This window comes from Ostrea edulis, chromosome 3, assembly GCF_947568905.1.
Source record: "Ostrea edulis chromosome 3, xbOstEdul1.1, whole genome shotgun sequence".
In the NCBI taxonomy this organism is placed as follows: Eukaryota; Metazoa; Mollusca; class Bivalvia; order Ostreida; family Ostreidae; genus Ostrea; species Ostrea edulis.
In genome coordinates, this window is record NC_079166.1 from 2,576,400 (window position 1) to 2,594,923 (window position 18,524).

The 18,524-nt window shown below is 37.1% G+C and overlaps 1 protein-coding gene across 1 annotated transcript in view; it reads right to left on the minus strand.

The window, feature by feature from the left end:
* Positions 1-3,995: 3,995 nt before the first annotated feature.
* The window catches only part of LOC125674191 (RNA-binding protein 28-like), a 30,814-nt gene continuing 16,285 nt past the window's right edge, over positions 3,996-18,524 (minus strand). Inside the window, exons 12-20 of the mRNA XM_056159733.1 lie at positions 18,162-18,271; positions 17,372-17,442; positions 13,350-13,482; positions 11,109-11,173; positions 9,004-9,159; positions 6,537-6,686; positions 5,609-5,683; positions 4,345-4,608; positions 3,996-4,208 (exon numbers count right to left, since the gene is read on the minus strand). Coding sequence (XP_056015708.1) covers positions 4,086-4,208; positions 4,345-4,608; positions 5,609-5,683; positions 6,537-6,686; positions 9,004-9,159; positions 11,109-11,173; positions 13,350-13,482; positions 17,372-17,442; positions 18,162-18,271 — 1,147 coding nt within the window. The 3' untranslated portion in view covers positions 3,996-4,085. The remainder of the gene's footprint in view (positions 4,209-4,344; positions 4,609-5,608; positions 5,684-6,536; positions 6,687-9,003; positions 9,160-11,108; positions 11,174-13,349; positions 13,483-17,371; positions 17,443-18,161; positions 18,272-18,524) is intronic.

The following is an 18,524-nucleotide window of genomic DNA, read 5'->3' on the forward strand; positions in this document are numbered from 1 at the left end:
ATACTGATATATACAGAGTATTTGTCACACAAGAACATTGAACCCCACGAACTTTGTTAAGGAGGGTGGTTAGCATAATAATGAAGTCTGAAGAACAGGCACGCGGGACGGAACTTTCACCTCGAGACTCGTATCCATCTGCCGAATATTTTCATGACAAATTGATAACGTCACTGGGATTCATTTTAGATTTTGCTCAACTCGTATAAATAGTCTCGACACGGAAGTAATCTTCGTTATGTACAGCACCCCAAATGAATATATGAATGTTTTTAGTTTTGTCAGCCAAGTTGGTTCTAGAACAATAGTGATAGCCGCATTTTGTATTTACCAAAAAGATCGAACTGAATATTAATTATAAACGGTCTTTTAAGGTATCATCCAATCGAATTAAAATCAGATCTTCCATCCGCTCCCCAGTTTTCGATACGTCAAGCTACCATGCAACGTATCCAAAACCGGGGAGCGGATGGAAGATTTAATTTTAATTAGATTGGGCATCATCCACAATTTTATGGAATCAGTTGCCCGAGTCTGTCAAAAGCTGTAGTTCGATTGCATCTTTTAAATCTGCATATTTGCAGCATAATAACTCATAACAAGCAATATATGTATATATTTTCCCCAGTGATATCGTGTGTATAATATTTTATATTGCGTTTTATATTTTGCTATTCTCTCATTTATCTGTCTGTGCGTATGTTTTATACAGGACCACAATGTAAACTACTCATTTGTACTAATTGCGCTATCCTGTCTAAATAATGTTTCATTATTTATAATAACAGTACTAAAACATTGTGTGAGCAGTAAGTTCATTTTTGTATCAAAGAGGGGCGGGTCCAGAGTTTTGAAAGGGGGGTGGGGTGGGGGTTCTACTATCAATTGTAGTTTCTAAGGGAGGTGGGTGATGGTTCACCTTCTAAATGTCCCTTTGACCACCCCCCCCCCTCCCCCTTCTGGATCCGCCACTGTCAAACAAAAGGTACTGGGTATTGTCACAAAGTATATGCATGTCAAATGTAAGGTTTAGTAAGCATGGGTCATGTAAAAACGCTTGTGACAGTTGGTGGAACTTTGTCACGAAATCGGAGGCAATAAAGTTACACTTTTCAAGGAAAGTGAGTTTACAGCTATGTTTTAGAGTAACTTGTTAACCTGTTCTTGCATTCACAGGCATCAAGAACTTGATGTTGCTGGTCATGTTCCAACTACCTTAGACATTCAAGAATGAAAGACACTGCAGCATATATATACTTTCCTAATCTTGGTTGAATGAGTATATCCTTAAACTGCAATAAAAAAGCCCACTGTGTTGTAATACTGTGACTAGTCTATGAATACCATGACAACTGTGTAGTATTACCATGACTACTGTGTAGTATTACCATGACTACTGTGTAGTATTACCACGACTACTGTGTAGTGTTACCATGACTACTGTGTAGTATTACCATGACTACTGTGTAGTATTACCACGACTACTGTGTAGAGTTACCATGACTACTGTGTAGTATTACCATGACTACTGTGTAGGAATATCATGACAACTGTGTAGTATTACCATGACTACTGTGTAGTATTACCATGACTACTGTGTAGGAATATCATGACAACTGTGTAGTGTTACCATGACTACTGTGTAGTGTTACCATGACTACAGTGTAGTGTTACCATGACAACTGCATACTAATACTAGAACTGTAGGTGATGTACTGAGAGACTGAATGAATGTTGATTTATGAAATATCAGAGTACAGGTAACACAAGTCTGACTACCTGAACAATGTTGAAATGAATTCAGCTTTTCATCAAATAAAGTACATGCTATTAGTCATTTAATATTTGTGTATGTATGCCAGTCCTTAAATTGTATGTTACTATTTTGAATAAACATGAAAAAATACTGTTGTCAAAATAAATCTGGAAAAATCATCATTAAACTTACACAATCAGCACTGTGTCACCCCAGACATCTACTCGACATCATTAAACTTACACAACACTGTGTCACCCCAGACATCTACTCGACATCATTAAACTTACACAATCAACACTGAATCACCCCAGACATCTACTCGACATCATTAAACTTACACAATCAGCACTGTGTCACCCCAGACATCTACTCGACATCATTAAACTTACACAACACTGTGTCACCCCAGACATCTACTCGACATCATTAAACTTACACAATCAACACTGTGTCACTCCAGACATCTACTCGACATCATTAAACTTACACAATCAACACTGTGTCACTCCAGACATCTACTCGACATCATTAAACTTACACAATCAACACTGTGTCACCCCAGACATCTACTCGACATCATTAAACTTACACAACACTGTGTCACCCCAGACATCTACTCGACATCATTAAACTTACACAATCAACACTGAATCATCCCAGACATCTACTCGACATCATTAAACTTACACAATCAACACTGTGTCACCCCACACATCTACTCAACATCATTAAACTTACACAATCAACACTGAATCACCCCAGACATCTACTCGACATCATTAAACTTACACAATCAACACTGAATCACCCCAGACATCTACTCGACATCATTAAACTTACACAATCAACACTGAATCACCCCAGACATCTACTCGACATCATTAAACTTACACAATCAACACTGAATCATCCCAGACATCTACTCGACATCATTAAACTTACACAACACTGATTCATACCAGACATCTACTCGACATCATTAAACTTACACAATCAACACTGTGTCACTCCAGACATCTACTCGACATCATTAAACTTACACAATCAACACTGTGTCACTCCAGACATCTACTCGACATCATTAAACTTACACAATCAACACTGTGTCACTCCAGACATCTACTCGACATCATTAAACTTACACAACACTGTGTCACTCCAGACATCTACTCGACATCATTAAACTTACACAATCAACACTGAATCACCCCATACATCTACTCGACATCATTAAACTTACACAATCAACACTGAATCACCCCAGACATCTACTCGACATCATTAAACTTACACAATCAACACTGAATCACCCCAGACATCTACTCGACATCATTAAACTTACACAATCAACACTGTGTCACTCCAGACATCTACTCGACATCATTAAACTTACACAACACTGAATCACTCCAGACATCTACTCGACATCATTAAACTTACACAATCAACACTGTGTCACTCCAGATATCTACTCGACATCATTAAACTTACACAATCAACACTGTGTCACTCCAGACATCTACTCGACATCATTAAACTTACACAATCAACACTGTGTCACTCCAGACATCTACTCGACATCATTAAACTTACACAATCAACACTGTGTCACTCCAGACATCTACTCGACATCATTAAACTTACACAACACTGTGTCACTCCAGACATCTACTCGACATCATTAAACTTACACAATCAACACTGAATCACCCCATACATCTACTCGACATCATTAAACTTACACAATCAACACTGAATCACCCCAGACATTTACTCGACATCATTAAACTTACACAATCAACACTGTGTCACTCCAGACATCTACTCGACATCATTAAACTTACACAACACTGAATCACTCCAGACATTTACTCGACATCATTAAACTTACACAATCAACACTGTGTCACTCCAGACATCTACTCGACATCATTAAACTTACACAACACTGAATCACTCCAGACATCTACTCGACATCATTAAACTTACACAATCAACACTGTGTCACCCCAGACATCTACTCGACATCATTAAACTTACACAATCAACACTGTGTCACCCCACACATCTACTCGACATCATTAAACTTACACAATCAACACTGTGTCACCCCACACATCTACTCGACATCATTAAACTTACACAATCAACACTGTGTCACCCCACACATCTACTCGACACATCATCTAGCAGGCATCTTGTTAAATCCTGTTAGCGCAAACAATTTCAGTAAAAACACTATTCAATATTTTATTCAAATTTAATACAAGTTATGTAACATGTTGCTTTCACACAGAACATGGAAAACGAGTCCCGATCATTATAATCACCGATCGAACCATTTTGATTTGTTGGACTTGTTTAACATGTTCTGTTTGTACTTGTTCACCAACACATCAAAGTCGTCAACGCGTTCTGTTCTTCTCTTCTTGGTTTTCATAACCTTGACCTGAAATCAGAAGACACATTCTAGACACTCAAACTCAAACTAATGAAAAATGATAAATCGTATGAATAAAAAATTGTAATACGAAATGAAATTTCAAAATGTTTACATCAGAATTTGTCTGGAGTGAAAACTTCACCTGTGGACTAGAAACCTGTGTCTCCTCTGACTTCCGTTTGACGGCCCTCTGTTGGTTTTTCTTGGTAGCTGCTGTCGCTGGTCTGGGGTTGTGCCTGACCTTTGCTCCCCAGTGTGAGGGTAAGCCTTTAGGTAACTTCTTTCCATCCTCATTCACTTTAAGTTTTCCTATAAACTTATCCACTTGGGATTTCTGTTTCTTTTTGAATTCCTTTCCCTCTGTTGTTTTTTTAATGGAGTCCTTTTTCAGTGTTTCCCGGCGTCCCTGAAAACGAAAAGCAGAACGTGTAAAATTCAATTCATCATTTGCAAATTTTTATTTCAAATTTCTTTACATCGCATTGGGGCTTTACTAGAACTGCAAATAGAAGAATCTTCTTGCAGCTGGTATAATTATAGGTGTCCCAACTAAACCACTGCTTTTGGAGTTATGCACACAATTACTCACACACACAGAGTTCGGGCCCAAAACGGGCTTAGCCCCTGCGCTCACACACATACAAGTGTACATGCTCCATTTGTACTATGGTTGTTTCACCCTCGACTACATTGAAAGGAATAATAAAATAGCTGAACAATACTGAATATTACTGATAAACTCAATACTACATTGCAGTTCCTCTCTGTACCAGATCAACATTAGTTTACTCGAACCCCAAACCATGGTGGATCTTGTTTAACAAAGTTAATAACACACACATTTCTATAAAAGCAACATCATTTTGAACATTTCACACACAACAGATACATGTAAAGGCATGTGTCATAGATCCAAAGTTTTCTCTTAGAATTACCACTATGATATGGACATTAACTTCAAACTCACAACAATGGCAGTTTACCACCATTAAGGAGGTACTCTACATCGTCATAATGGCTGACTTACTTTTAAAACATGGATGAAAATATGAGTATAAGCAATATTTGTCTATTCATTTCAAGAATTCTCGCAGAGCCGAGTAGCTCAGTAAGTTAGCACGTCGACTCCTGAACTGTAGATCATGTGTTCGAGTCCAGCAGGGGTTTTAAATTTTTCTCAGATTGCTTTCAACTAAAACTGCATTTCTTGACTAAATAAAGTAAATTTGAAAGTTTTCAATTTCAAAATATTGTTGTACATATCGTCCACTTTTCATCCATATAAAATTTCTCTGGTGTAGCATACCTCCTTAAGTGACCCTAAATAAAAATTGTAGCCTTGTTGTGAAACACAGTAAATGTTCTGGGTTAGCTTAATCTGGATTTAGCTCCCCTATTTCTCCTACCTTCTGTCTCTCCATTCGTTTCTCCTTGGCTTGTAGAGCTGCTTTATTTTCCAGAGAAAACTCCACAATCAACCTCTGTTAAATTGAAAACAATATACACAATAACTACAGTCTTCTTTTCTTCAATAAATATAGTCAGTTTTTTTCTTTTAGTCAATTTTTTTTTGGTTACACCCACAAAATGAGTTGAATGACTGCATCAATGATACTTGTAAGACAAATGTAAATAAATTCTTTTTAAAGTCAACTGCAAGAACAAGTTTTTCTTAAAAAAGTTTACAAAAACCACAACATTCACCCCCACTCCGAAATACATGACATTGTAAATTTTTACACATGTATAATAAGGATATCGTGGCTTTCCTTAGTTCCCGTGGGGATCCAGGTTATAATAGGTCCTCAGTACCCCCCTTGCGTGTCATAAGAGGCAACTAAATGGGACGGCCCTTCTGATGAGACCACAAAAACCAAGGTCCCGTGTCCCAGCAGGTGTGGCACAATAAAGATCCCTCCCTGCTCAATGACCATAAGCGATGAGCATAGGCCTTAATTTTGCAGCCCTTCACCGGCAATGGTGATGTCTCCATATGGTTGAGAAATTTTCAAGAGAGATGTTAAACATATTCAATCAAAATTTTTGATGAAATTCAGAGAAGTTCAGGTTTTTTCCTCTGTTGGTATAGATTCCATATCTATCTGTGTAATACACATATAATGATACAGATGTCTTTCACAAATTTCTCCTCGCTTGGCAGCTTTAAAGTACCGTGTTAACAATTTGGAGGCTGTATTTGATTATAATGATCAGACAGGTGGACAGGAGTGCTGACTTATTTAACTTCATGATTACCTGCTGATCTGACCTTATGGCCAGACAATCTGAAACAACTGACTACTGCAACGACTGACTACTGACACAATTGCTTACTTTCTTCTCCCCAAATAAGTCCATGTTGTTATTGGTGTTTCTCAGGGCATTTAGTGCATGCTGATGACTCGTGAAATTAACGAAAGCATAACCACGAGACTTCCCAACCTTCTTGCTGTTCATTCTCTCGAAGTCACGCATGATTCGACACTGTCAAATGTAGAAATATTCAATATCAAATTAATGTTGTGATAAGCAGCATGACTCGGCCTAATTAAAGGTAAACACTTGGAGGAAAAACAACAAAATTGTGCAAAGTTTCTCATATCATGAAATAAAATCTCCATGAGAACTATACAACATAACCTTACTATAAATGAAGTAATAGTGAATTTCTTCAAGTTCATGAAATCTTTTAAGACATCCAGCAAATTTATCGATATATAGCATGCTAAAAACAAGAGGCCCATGGGCCATATCACTCACCTGAGTCACCTTGGTCGATATTTTTAACGATTTTCCCTACATATTCACATGTAAAACTTTTGATCTCCATTGAGGCCCCAACATATCCCTAGGGGGCATGATTTTTACAAACTTGAATCTGTACTATGTCAGGAAATTTTCATGTAAATATAAACTTTTCTGGACCAGTGGTTCTTGAGAACAATTTTTAAAAAGATATTTCCCCTATGAAAGGTGAAGATAACGAACAGTGATCAATCTCATAACTCCTATAAAGGTGAAGATAACGAACAGTGATCAATCTCATAACTCCTATAGAGGTGAAGATAACGAACAGTGATCAATCTCATAACTCCTATAAAGGTGAAGATAACGAACAGTGATCAATCTCATCACTCCTATAGAGGTGAAGATAACAAACAGTGATCAATCTCATAACTCCTATAGAACAGTGATCAATCTCATAACTCCTATAAAGGTGAAGATAACGAACAGTGATCAATATCATAACTCCTATAAAGATGAAGATAATGAACAGTGATCAATCTCATAACTCCTATAAAGGTGAAGATAACGAACAGTGATCAATCTCATAACTCCTATAAAGGTGAAGATAACGAACAGTGATCAATCTTATAACTCCTATAAAGGTGAAGATAACGAACAGTGATCAATCTCATAACTCTTATAAAGGTGAAGATAACGAACAGTGATCAATCTCATAACTCCTATAAAGGTGAAGATAACGAACAGTGATCAATCTCATCACTCCTATAAAGGTGAAGATAACGAACAGTGATCAATCTCATCACTCCTATAGAGGTGAAGATAACGAACAGTGATCAATCTCATAACTCCTATAAAGGTGAAGATAACAAACAGTGATCAATCTCATAACTCCTATGAAGGTGAAGATAACGAACAGTGATCAATCTCATAACTCCTATAAAGGTGAAGATAACGAATAGTGAGCAATCTCATAACTCCTATAATGGTGAAGATAACGAACTGTGATCAATCTCATCCCTATGTATTTCTATGTAAAATTTTGATTCCCTATAGTGGCCCCACCCTATCCCCGGGGTCCATGGTTTTCACAAACTTGAATCTGAAATATATCAGGAAGCTTTCATCTAAATGTAAAGTTTTCTGGCTCAGTGGTTCTTGAGAAGAAGATTTTTAAAAATTTTGAAATTGGCCCAGTGGCTCTGGAGAAGAAGATGAAAATGTGAAAAGTTTACGATGACAACACCAACGACGATGGACAAATTTCGAACGGAAAAGCTCACCTGAGCCTTCTGCTCAGGTGTGCTAAAAATGTGCTTTCAATTGTCATGTGACACAATAAATACTTACTGACCTATTCAGAAAATAAACATAAATTTCAGAAATAATCTAACATCTTTTTAACATGATCGAATCCACCCTATGCTTGGAGAACTTGATTTAACTTGAATCTGCACTTTGTCAGAGAGCTGCCAAATACGGATGTCAAAAGATGGCTAGACTAGGATTATATCACAAAATACATAAATACAATATATAAAGGTACAATGGAGGAATTCACTCTCTTGAGACTTTAGTTAAGGTGGCTCACTACAATTTGAAAGAGTGTATTGAATCAGCATGATATGATTTAATCATGAAAAATATGACATGCAATAAGTACATGTGTCAAAAAGGCAAAAGATAATTATGCAATTTTGGAGGAAAAACCCCCCCATGATTTTCAAAACATCATCTATTGAATAAATAACACAAAAGACGAATTTGAACTCCGAATCTGCATGTCAATAACCCAATACCGTATCCATTGGGCTACATAGATTAGATAGACAAACAAATCGATCAACACAAGTAATTTATATAGAATAGACAAACAAATCAATAAACACAAGTAATTTCACAGAACATAAGAATCGCCATCTTGTGACGCAGTGTCTTAGAATGTACATCAGTCTTGATGTAGTGAGCTACCTTAAATAGATTATTAACAGAATGTACATCAGTCTTGATGTAGTGAGCTACCTTAAATAGATTATTAAATGGTTTAGAGACGTACCTCCGTAACCACAGCTGCCTTGCTGTCTGCTGCCTTCAGGAACACGGCCCGGAGCTGCTTGTCTGTGACTTGTGTGGGGATGTTGTGAACACTCAGTCTGGTGGACGACACGAAGATGTCAGGGTTCTTTAACTTTGCACGCTTTACATTCTCTAGCTGAAAAAGATCCTCCAATCACAATCTCCTTCCTTTTGTTGTCATTTGTATAATTATTCTAAGAAATCTCTTCATAATGTGTCCAGCATTGTAGCCCTATGCCATTTTTTTATTCTGACGTTTTCGGGGGAAAAAGTCGGAGAGGGTTACATTACTGCAACTACAAGAAAGCCAATCACATCAGCAAATGTAAAAAGTACTGCAGACAGCCCTTTATAAAGTACTCTTTCATTATTTTAACGAGCCTGTTTTTATTGATTCTGTGATGAGTGTGTTTTTATTGTCACTTCACACTGATTTCAGCTAATCTGGATAACTTTACATATCTAAGCTAACTTAATTCATTCTAATCTTGTTATGCTAATCTGGATTAACTTAACCTGCAGTGCATTCACATTGCAATTTTAAAGTGGTTTAATTTCATCCATTACGACTCAAAGTGGTGAACTTGAATATAATTGACTGTATATAAATAATTCACAAAAATAAACTGAAGACCAAAAAATTGTTCAAAATAATGAAAATTTATGTATATCCTTGTTATATACATGTTATCTGTACACAAATTTTACATAAAATAAAACATTCAGCCTTAAAGGGACTGATTCACGATTTCCCCCCAAATTTATTTTCGTGGATCGTTGAGATTTTAAAATTTTCTTGGATTGTTGAGATTTTTTAATTTTTCGTGGATTGTTGAGATTTTTTAATTTTCGTGGATTGTTGAGATTTTAAAATTTTTGTGGATATTGTTGAGATTTTTAAATTTTCGTGGATTGTTGAGATTTTTAAATTTTTGTGGATATTGTTGAGATTTTTTAATTTTCGTAGATTGTTGAGATTTTTTAATTTTCGTGGATTGTTGAGATTTTTTAATTTTTGTGGATATTGTTGAGATTTTTTAAATTTTAGTGGATAGTAATCCACTTCAATCCCCCAGTTACATGTAACTCAACCCTCTTCAGAAGTGGGTCACCGAGGTGAATTAATCCAGTGTTAACATAGACCTGTCATTACACGAGCTAACCGTGATTATCTGTGAACAGACCCCCCCCCTGTCATTACACAAGCTAACTGTGATTATCTATGAACAGACCCCCCCCCCCCCCCCCCCCCCCGTCATTACATGAGCTAACCGTGATTATCTATGAACAGACCCCCCCCCCCTCTCATTACACGAGCTAACCGTGATTATCTATGAACAGAATTAATCCAGTGTTAACATAGACCTGTCATTACACGAGCTAACCGTGATTATCTGTGAACAGACCCCCCCCCCGTCATTACACGAGCTAACCGTGATTATCTATGAACAGACACCCCCCCCCGTCATTACACAAGCTAACTGTGATTATCTATGAACAGACACCCCCCCCCCCCCCGTCATTACACGAGCTAACCGTGATTATCTATGAACAGACACCCCCCCCCCCCCGTCATTACATGAGCTAACCGTGATTATCTATGAACAGACCCCCCCCCCCCCTCTCATTACACGAGCTAACCGTGATTATCTATGAACAGAATTAATCCAGTGTTAACATAGACCTGTCATTACACGAGCTAACCGTGATTATCTGTGAACAGACCCCCCCCCCGTCATTACACGAGCTAACCGTGATTATCTATGAACAGACACCCCCCCCCGTCATTACACAAGCTAACTGTGATTATCTATGAACAGACACCCCCCCCCCCCCCCCCCCCCCCCCGTCATTACACGAGCTAACCGTGATTATCTATGAACAGACACCCCCCCCCCCCCCCCCCCGTCATTACATGAGCTAACCATAATTATCTATGAACAGACCCCTCCCCCCCCCCCCCCCCCCTGTCATTACACGAGCTAACCATGATTATCTATGAACAGACCCCCCCCCCCCCCCCTGTCATTACACGAGCTAACCGTGATTATCTGTGAACACCCCCCTCTTCTCATCATTCCATACCTTTGTCCTCTTCAGTAGGTCCTCCTTGCTGAGTCCGATGGCTGCTTGAGTCCCTGGTCGAATCACTGAAGTACAAAACAATCATCTCAATGTGTTACTCAATGCAACGGCTACTAAAGCCCCAAAACAAATATATGTTGGTTTCCACTTTCACCTCCCAAATTTTTAAGGGTCGGTAGGTAGGTAGGGTTTTTTAAATTTTATTTAAAGGTCATAGGAGACGGTTTTTAACAATACGTTTTCTCTCCATAATTATCAACTTTGTTTCATAGAGCGCCGTTTTTTTAATTTATTTTCATAGGAGTTTTATACAAGTATCGTGTACAGCTATTTAGTTTAACAGGTGAATCTAATAAATATAAATGGCTTCAACATAACAATAAAATTTGCGACATTAGGGCCTATATGAAGAATAATTTACCATCACATTAGCCGCTATAAGGGCTCTCTCTTGCATATAATGGTTGGAACTGGAAGCCAGAGGAAGAACGAATTCTTCGTCTGGACCAGTTATTGAAGGAACTGTCGAAAAATCCGAATGTCCTGATTGTTTTTGTAGGCCATGCGTTATGGACGAGTCACACAGACAACTTTAGGTAGCCAAAGAATTTCTGGTGTGCAGTCCAGAAAAACTAATTCAAACAGAATAAAACTTTCTAAACAATTTTGGAATATGTTGAGTCATCGTGGGGTGTGGGACGATGATCGGTTCATAAGTTGTACATAGCAGAAAATCTGCACAGTATGCAGGAACTCCCGTCGGAAACTGTATGTTTGGCTGTCATACATCGTCGGACACAGGATATCCAACGAAGGCAGTCAAATGGATACAAGAAAACGTAGAAAAAAGAATAATCTGTCTAATTTATCAATGGTTCACGTTCTCATTTATACAAAATAAATTTATCGAGCTTTAATTCTTACATGTTGATTCATTCAACCGACCGGTTGTTCAAAATCCTCGGCCTTTAACGTTACATATTGTTTAAACTTTTTACCCTAATAAGGAAACCAACGTGCAAATTAGTGCTTCATTTAATGAAAAAACATCATCCCCCAACTCTTGCATGAAAATTGTAAAAATTGGTTTATTTCACCTGATATAAAAACTTGTAATTTCAATATGCTCCACCATTTGCTTTGACCATTCTTCTTCAAACAGAAAAGAGAGGGGGGGTCTGATAATGCAACTTCCAACATATAAAGTTAGACCTATTCACCTTCAATTTATTTACTTATGTATTCAGAGAGAAAAATTCTGATCAGAAAAGCTTCATATAACTATTTCATAGTCAATTTCATTTCTAAACAAATCAGATCATGTTTATACTAAATTATGAATATCTGTACTATAGTGTACATGTAGTCTACCGTCATTATATAGATCTAGGCCTACAGTACAGTCAATGTTTTGCACGATTTTCTCGTCTTCGCCGTGCTTGCCGTTGGTTTGTAGCCTAGTCGAAAATAGTTAGAACTGCATCTGGTCGAAGATTTAATTTCATAAACCCATTAGTTTTTGCTAAAGTAGAGTGAATACAATAACGAAACTGATCCTCAACAACCCCCGTAATCGCGTAAAATGATTGTCGAACAACTTCGAGTTCTGTGTTCTCGGTGTAGATTTCACACCCAAGTCTTTCTGAACGTTGGATCATTTAGACAAAAGTATATAGAAATACCTGACTTGCTAAATTACAGTTGAATGTAAGCACATTGAACATTTTGACGGCTAAAACCCGCAGTTGTTAGTATAAACAAATACACATTTGCGTCAGGCTGGTCTCTTTTAACGTCATCAAGCAAGGGAGATAAGTCATCTTACTATTTTGATACTTCACACCACGGCAACATTTGACGGTCTGTAGCGCCTGTTACCTTACGATTTTTTCTTAATGACTTCTTTATATATGTTAAGCAGTTAAAGAAGAACACATTTTCGTGCAAAACAATTTTTTTTTGAAAATCGTCTCCTATGACCTTTAAGGAGTTGAATTATTTTTTAATAATTTAGAATTCTACCATGCATAGGATATAGTGATTATTTAGTAAATCAAATAAATCTGATGAATCAAAATATTTCTTCCACTGTACTGTAAACAAAAACTGTTTCTGTGTTTTGGAATCTGTCTTACACTAAAACTGAATTTACAGTATCCTCCCAAGGGTTGACCTTAACAGTGGTCCGATTATCAGGGGCAAGTGAAATACCCCCCCCCCCCCCCCTTCCTGGTCACTTACTTCCTTCTCTAACAAGATGGAGGTTTCTCTTGTCCTCTTTGACCTTTGCCTTTTGTTTTGACAAATCCTGTGCCTTTTCCCTTTCCAGCGCCACAACAACATTCAGCCGTCGACCATCCACAACAATTCCTTCCTGTTTGTAAACAACATTCAGTATTTAAGATAGCTCACTACACGGAAGCTTATACTCTTTATGACACTATGTCACAAGATGGCGATCTAAATGTTTTGTGAAATTATTTGTATCGATCGATTTGTGTTTGTCTATCATCGTAGCTCAGTGGTTAAAGCATTGGGCTGGTGAACCGCAGATCTCGAGTTCAAATCCGCCAGAGTCTTGTGTTCATATGTGTTGAAATAATTTTTTTGAAAATCATGTTTTTATCCAAATTTGCATATTTTCTGCCTTTTTGGCATATATACTTATTACATATCATCATATCTTTATGATTAAATCAATTCGTACTGATTTGAGAAACTATTTCTGGGTGTAGTAAACCACCTTAAGAGAAACAAATGCCTTTAGAACAATATGATCCAAATATTCTTCTGGAAGGGTTAATATTCCATGGGTGAGCATTCGGCAAACTACATTTTGACCTGAAAATGTACAGGACACTGTCAAAAGGGCCAATCAATTCCTATTCTAATGAGGGTCAGTTAACCCCACATCTAATGAGGGTCACTTAACCCCAGATCTAATGAGAGTCACTTAACACCATATCTAATGAGGGTCAGTTAACCCTAGATCTAATGAGGGTCAGTTAACCCTAGATCTAATGAGGGTCACTTAACCCCAGATCTAATGAGGGTCAGTTAACCCTAGATCTAATGAGGGTCAGTTAAAGGACACATCGCATGTTTTTAAACTTTTTAATTTTTTTAGCAAAATTAATTCATTTCATGTCTAAAACTACTTTACATGTGTTTTAAAGGAAACAGTTTGCGTAGTTTTCGAGTTTGAAAGCGATGAAATTCAAATCTTGCGATATGCATATTTTCTTCGATATTTTACGCGCCATTATCTGTGACGTCATATGCGACCTCGAGCGAGAAGATTTGAAAACAGTTGTTAGCCATTTCATTAACAGATTAGATTTAATTGATAAACAATTATCACATTAACGGCTTGTAAATAACACTGCATTAGGGTGTTTTGTGCCGTTTAAGGGTGTACTTGCTGTCAGTAGAGAGGCTTTGGACTGTGTTTTTTTTCAATTTTCGAAGGAAGGTATGAGGGACAAGACGTGGATATTTTTTGTCGGCACAACGACTTTGCCATAAAAAACCCAGTAGAATTTGTCCCTATACTTTTTTAAACAAGCACTTGGACAAAGACGTAGATAAACTGCAAGAAAATGGTTCTATCGAAGCTACCCACTGTTACATATAGGCCTACGGCTTTTGCTTTCCGTTCTGCTCTCAAATTCAATACACACTCGCACCAACTGACCTTCATCTTGTAACACCATATAGGCAGAACTTCGCTAGCAGTGTCTACCAACTGGTAGTTTTAAAAAAGAAATTTGAAGATAAAAGATACTTGAACTTTCAATTATAAATAATAAAATATGATATTTCCCAACTTTGAATTTAATTATAATGCTTTCATTTTTTTTTAAGGAACATGTACGTGTTTACAACAATGTACAGCACGCCGTGCTCCCACTTCCTAAGTAACAACGTGTAGATCTACAAAAAAATAATGATTAATAAAATTCCTTGAATAAAATAATCTAAAAGTATTGAGATTTTCACCATAAGTTTGATAATTTTTATTAATTTTTTCTCTCTCGAAATGCACCTGTGACAGTAGGCCTAGTTGTCAATGATACATAATCATATCATAATTTAGATCTAACTTCTCCAAAATAAATTTAATAATAATTGTACTGTTTATTTTCAAAAAGCAACAACGCTAATTACAGTTCTTTACAGAAATGACATTACCATATTGTGTTTAGACAGTGATCATGATCCCATGTAAACATTATTTACTCGCAGATTTCATACTCGCTTTCCTCGCTACATTTGGGCCGCTATTTGTATGCACTGGTGGCTAAAAGATATAAGACTCGGGAAATTTGTTAACATCGAAATAAATGTTATCCCTGGTAAATTTATTAGGCCCCTAAAACCCGAGTTTTTAAAAATATCTAACACTACTTTTACAACAAGTTGATCGACGAAGGTCGCATATGACGTCACTGTACCACGTGACTACCTATCTAATTAACTAGGCTTTTTGAAATCGGGGCTTAGATTTAAGTCCGTATTGTGGCTAATTATCGCAATACTTCAGCGAACGAACTATTACAATTTATTTCTATAAGCATAAGGAAGACAAAATGCATATAATTTTGTATACTTTGAAAACACGATATGTGTCCTTTAACCCCAGATCTAATGAGGGTCAGTTAACCCCAGATCTAATGAGGGTCAGTTAACCCCAGATCTAATGAGGGTCACTTAACCCCAGATCTAATGAGAGTCACTTAACCCCATATCTAATGAGAGTCACTTAACCCCATATCTAATGAGGGTCAGTTAACCCTTGTTCTAAGTTGCCCCACTTCTTCCTCTGTTTTAAGGATATAAAGGTTGTTACTTCTCCATTAAGAATTCACTTTCATTATTCACAACTTCTTCCAAGGAACTGGGCAGCATTCAAAGTTAAAATGTAAGCCCTTGTACTTCTAAGGGAATGAACATGTTTATCCAAAACATGCACATACATGTATATGTAACATACCAACATAGATGTTTATTGTCAAGACCATATTGTTTCTACTTTATCCACAGAGCAGGCACGCAGAAATCAGTGACACATACATGTATATTGTGTAGATATATAACAATTATATATCTATATAGTCACAGTAAATGTATACCCTCCCCCCCCCCCCTTCCCCGTATCTATACACAGTAAATGTATACAGGGCTTGAAATTAGCGAGAGGGGATTTACAAACCGTGATCGTATCGTATCCATTTTAAGCCGCGATGCACCATTAGCTTTTCTTAAACTTGCACTCAAAATCATACAAACGCTTACATGAACGACTGATTTCAACAACCGTTTCTATCCGGATTTTTCTTTTATGATTTTTAAGAAACTTGGCGTCAAACAAATGCTTTAGAGGTCGGACATCGCATTATAATGAAAAATATAGACCTGTTCACTTATAGGGGTGATTAAATTGACTTGGTAAAACATAGACTCCGATTTCTTGTTAGATAAATGAATAACAAAAACCTCATACTTGGAATTCAAGACTTCCGGTAGTTAATTTAATCAGAATTTTCTATCTATATTCATATTGAGGTCGGGTTGTAGTCATGGCACGAGTGCACTGCTCACCGTGTAGGCGATTACCAAACAAAATCATGGGGCTCGTGATCGTGCTGCTTATAAACCGTGAGTCTGGGATTCGCTTTGAAAAATTACTCGTGACAACCCTGACGTGGCATGAAATTGGAAGACATTGGATCTATACCTGCGGTATATTAGAGGTGTGATGGTCAAGAGATCTAAACATTGCATCATATGACTTACGTAAATTAGTGTTTTGTCCAAACGATGCCTGTAGACCCACTAGGCTCACTAATGGTGGGGAAAATCATTGATTAAAAAAAAACAACATGAAAATAGAGCACCGCTTTATTATTTTCATTTTAGCCTGTGGATTTTTTACCCACAGGCAAAAATTAGCTTGTGGAAGAAAAAGTTAATTTCGAACCCTGGTATACCCCCCCCCCCCCCATATCTATACACAGTAAATGTATCCCCCCCCCCCTGTATCTATACACAGTAAATGTATACCCCCCTGTATTTTATCCCCCCTCCCCTGTATTTTATCCCCCCTCCCCAGTATTTTATAACCCCTTCCCTGTATTTTATAACCCTTCTCCTGTATTTTATAACCCTTCCCCTGTATTTTATAACCCCTCCCCTGTATTTTATAACCCCCTCCCCTGTATTTTATAACCCCTCCCCTGTATTTTATAACCCCTCCCCCTCACCTCCTCATCCTCTGCTGCTGCTCGGAATTTTTCTGCATCTCTCTGTGTTTTAAACTGTACAAAAGCTGTGCCTGAAATGAAATATGATGTCATGAAGGCAGGGTTAGACACAACGGCTCGTCAGACTGACCGAGTCTACTAGATGATAGTTGGGTAAAATTTCAGTATACTAGTCGGAATGGTTGTGTTGAAAAAACATAAACAAGAAACTTTATTTCAAACCACAAGATATTTTATTCCTCACTACAAAATAACTGTTAAAACTCTGAGAACAATTCTACACCGTGTGATGACAATCTCAATTCTTAGTGGTAAAATAAGTCGCGGTCGGAAGTCATGTTTTACGACATCTACTCATTGTAAATTAAAAATGTGAATGTGTGTATAAAGTTTTGTTTCAGATAAACAAAATTTAATATAATTTGAATTAATTTTAATCCAAGTACATTTTTATTTGAATGAAATGTACAGGTACATGTTGTCAATAGCTACAGGGAACTAGATCCCTTTTGGGGCTTTTGTAACCCCCAAAAACACAGTAGTATGAACATAAATGAAATAAAATTTGATGAATTATTTAATTAAACATACAACAGAGTATTTCTGAATTCCTGTCAGCTAAAACGTTCATGAAATTAGCAAATTTCACATGATAATCTAAAATTCAGGTCTTTCAGTAGCCATCATTACCTTTGGGCTGGCCTGTTTTAAAATTCAGGTCTTTCAGTAGCCATCATTACCTTTGGGCTGGCCTGTTTTAAAATTCATGTCTTTCAGTAGCCATCATTACCTTTGGGCTGGCCTGTTTTAAAATTCATCACAAGCTTGACATAGTTAATTTTTCCATACTCCGAGAACACCTCTTCTAAATTCTCCTCATCTGCTTCGAACGGAACATTTCTGTAATCAACAATAAACGGTTCAGATTCTAATGTCCTTCACAATATATATCTACTGTCCTTCACATTACATATTTACTGTCCTTCACATTACATATCTACAGTCCTTCACATCACATATTTACTGTCCTTCACATTACATATCTACTGTCCTTCACATTACATATCTACTGTCCTTCACATCACACATCTACTGTCATTACATATCTACTGTCCTTCACATTACATATCTATTGTCCTTCACATTATATATC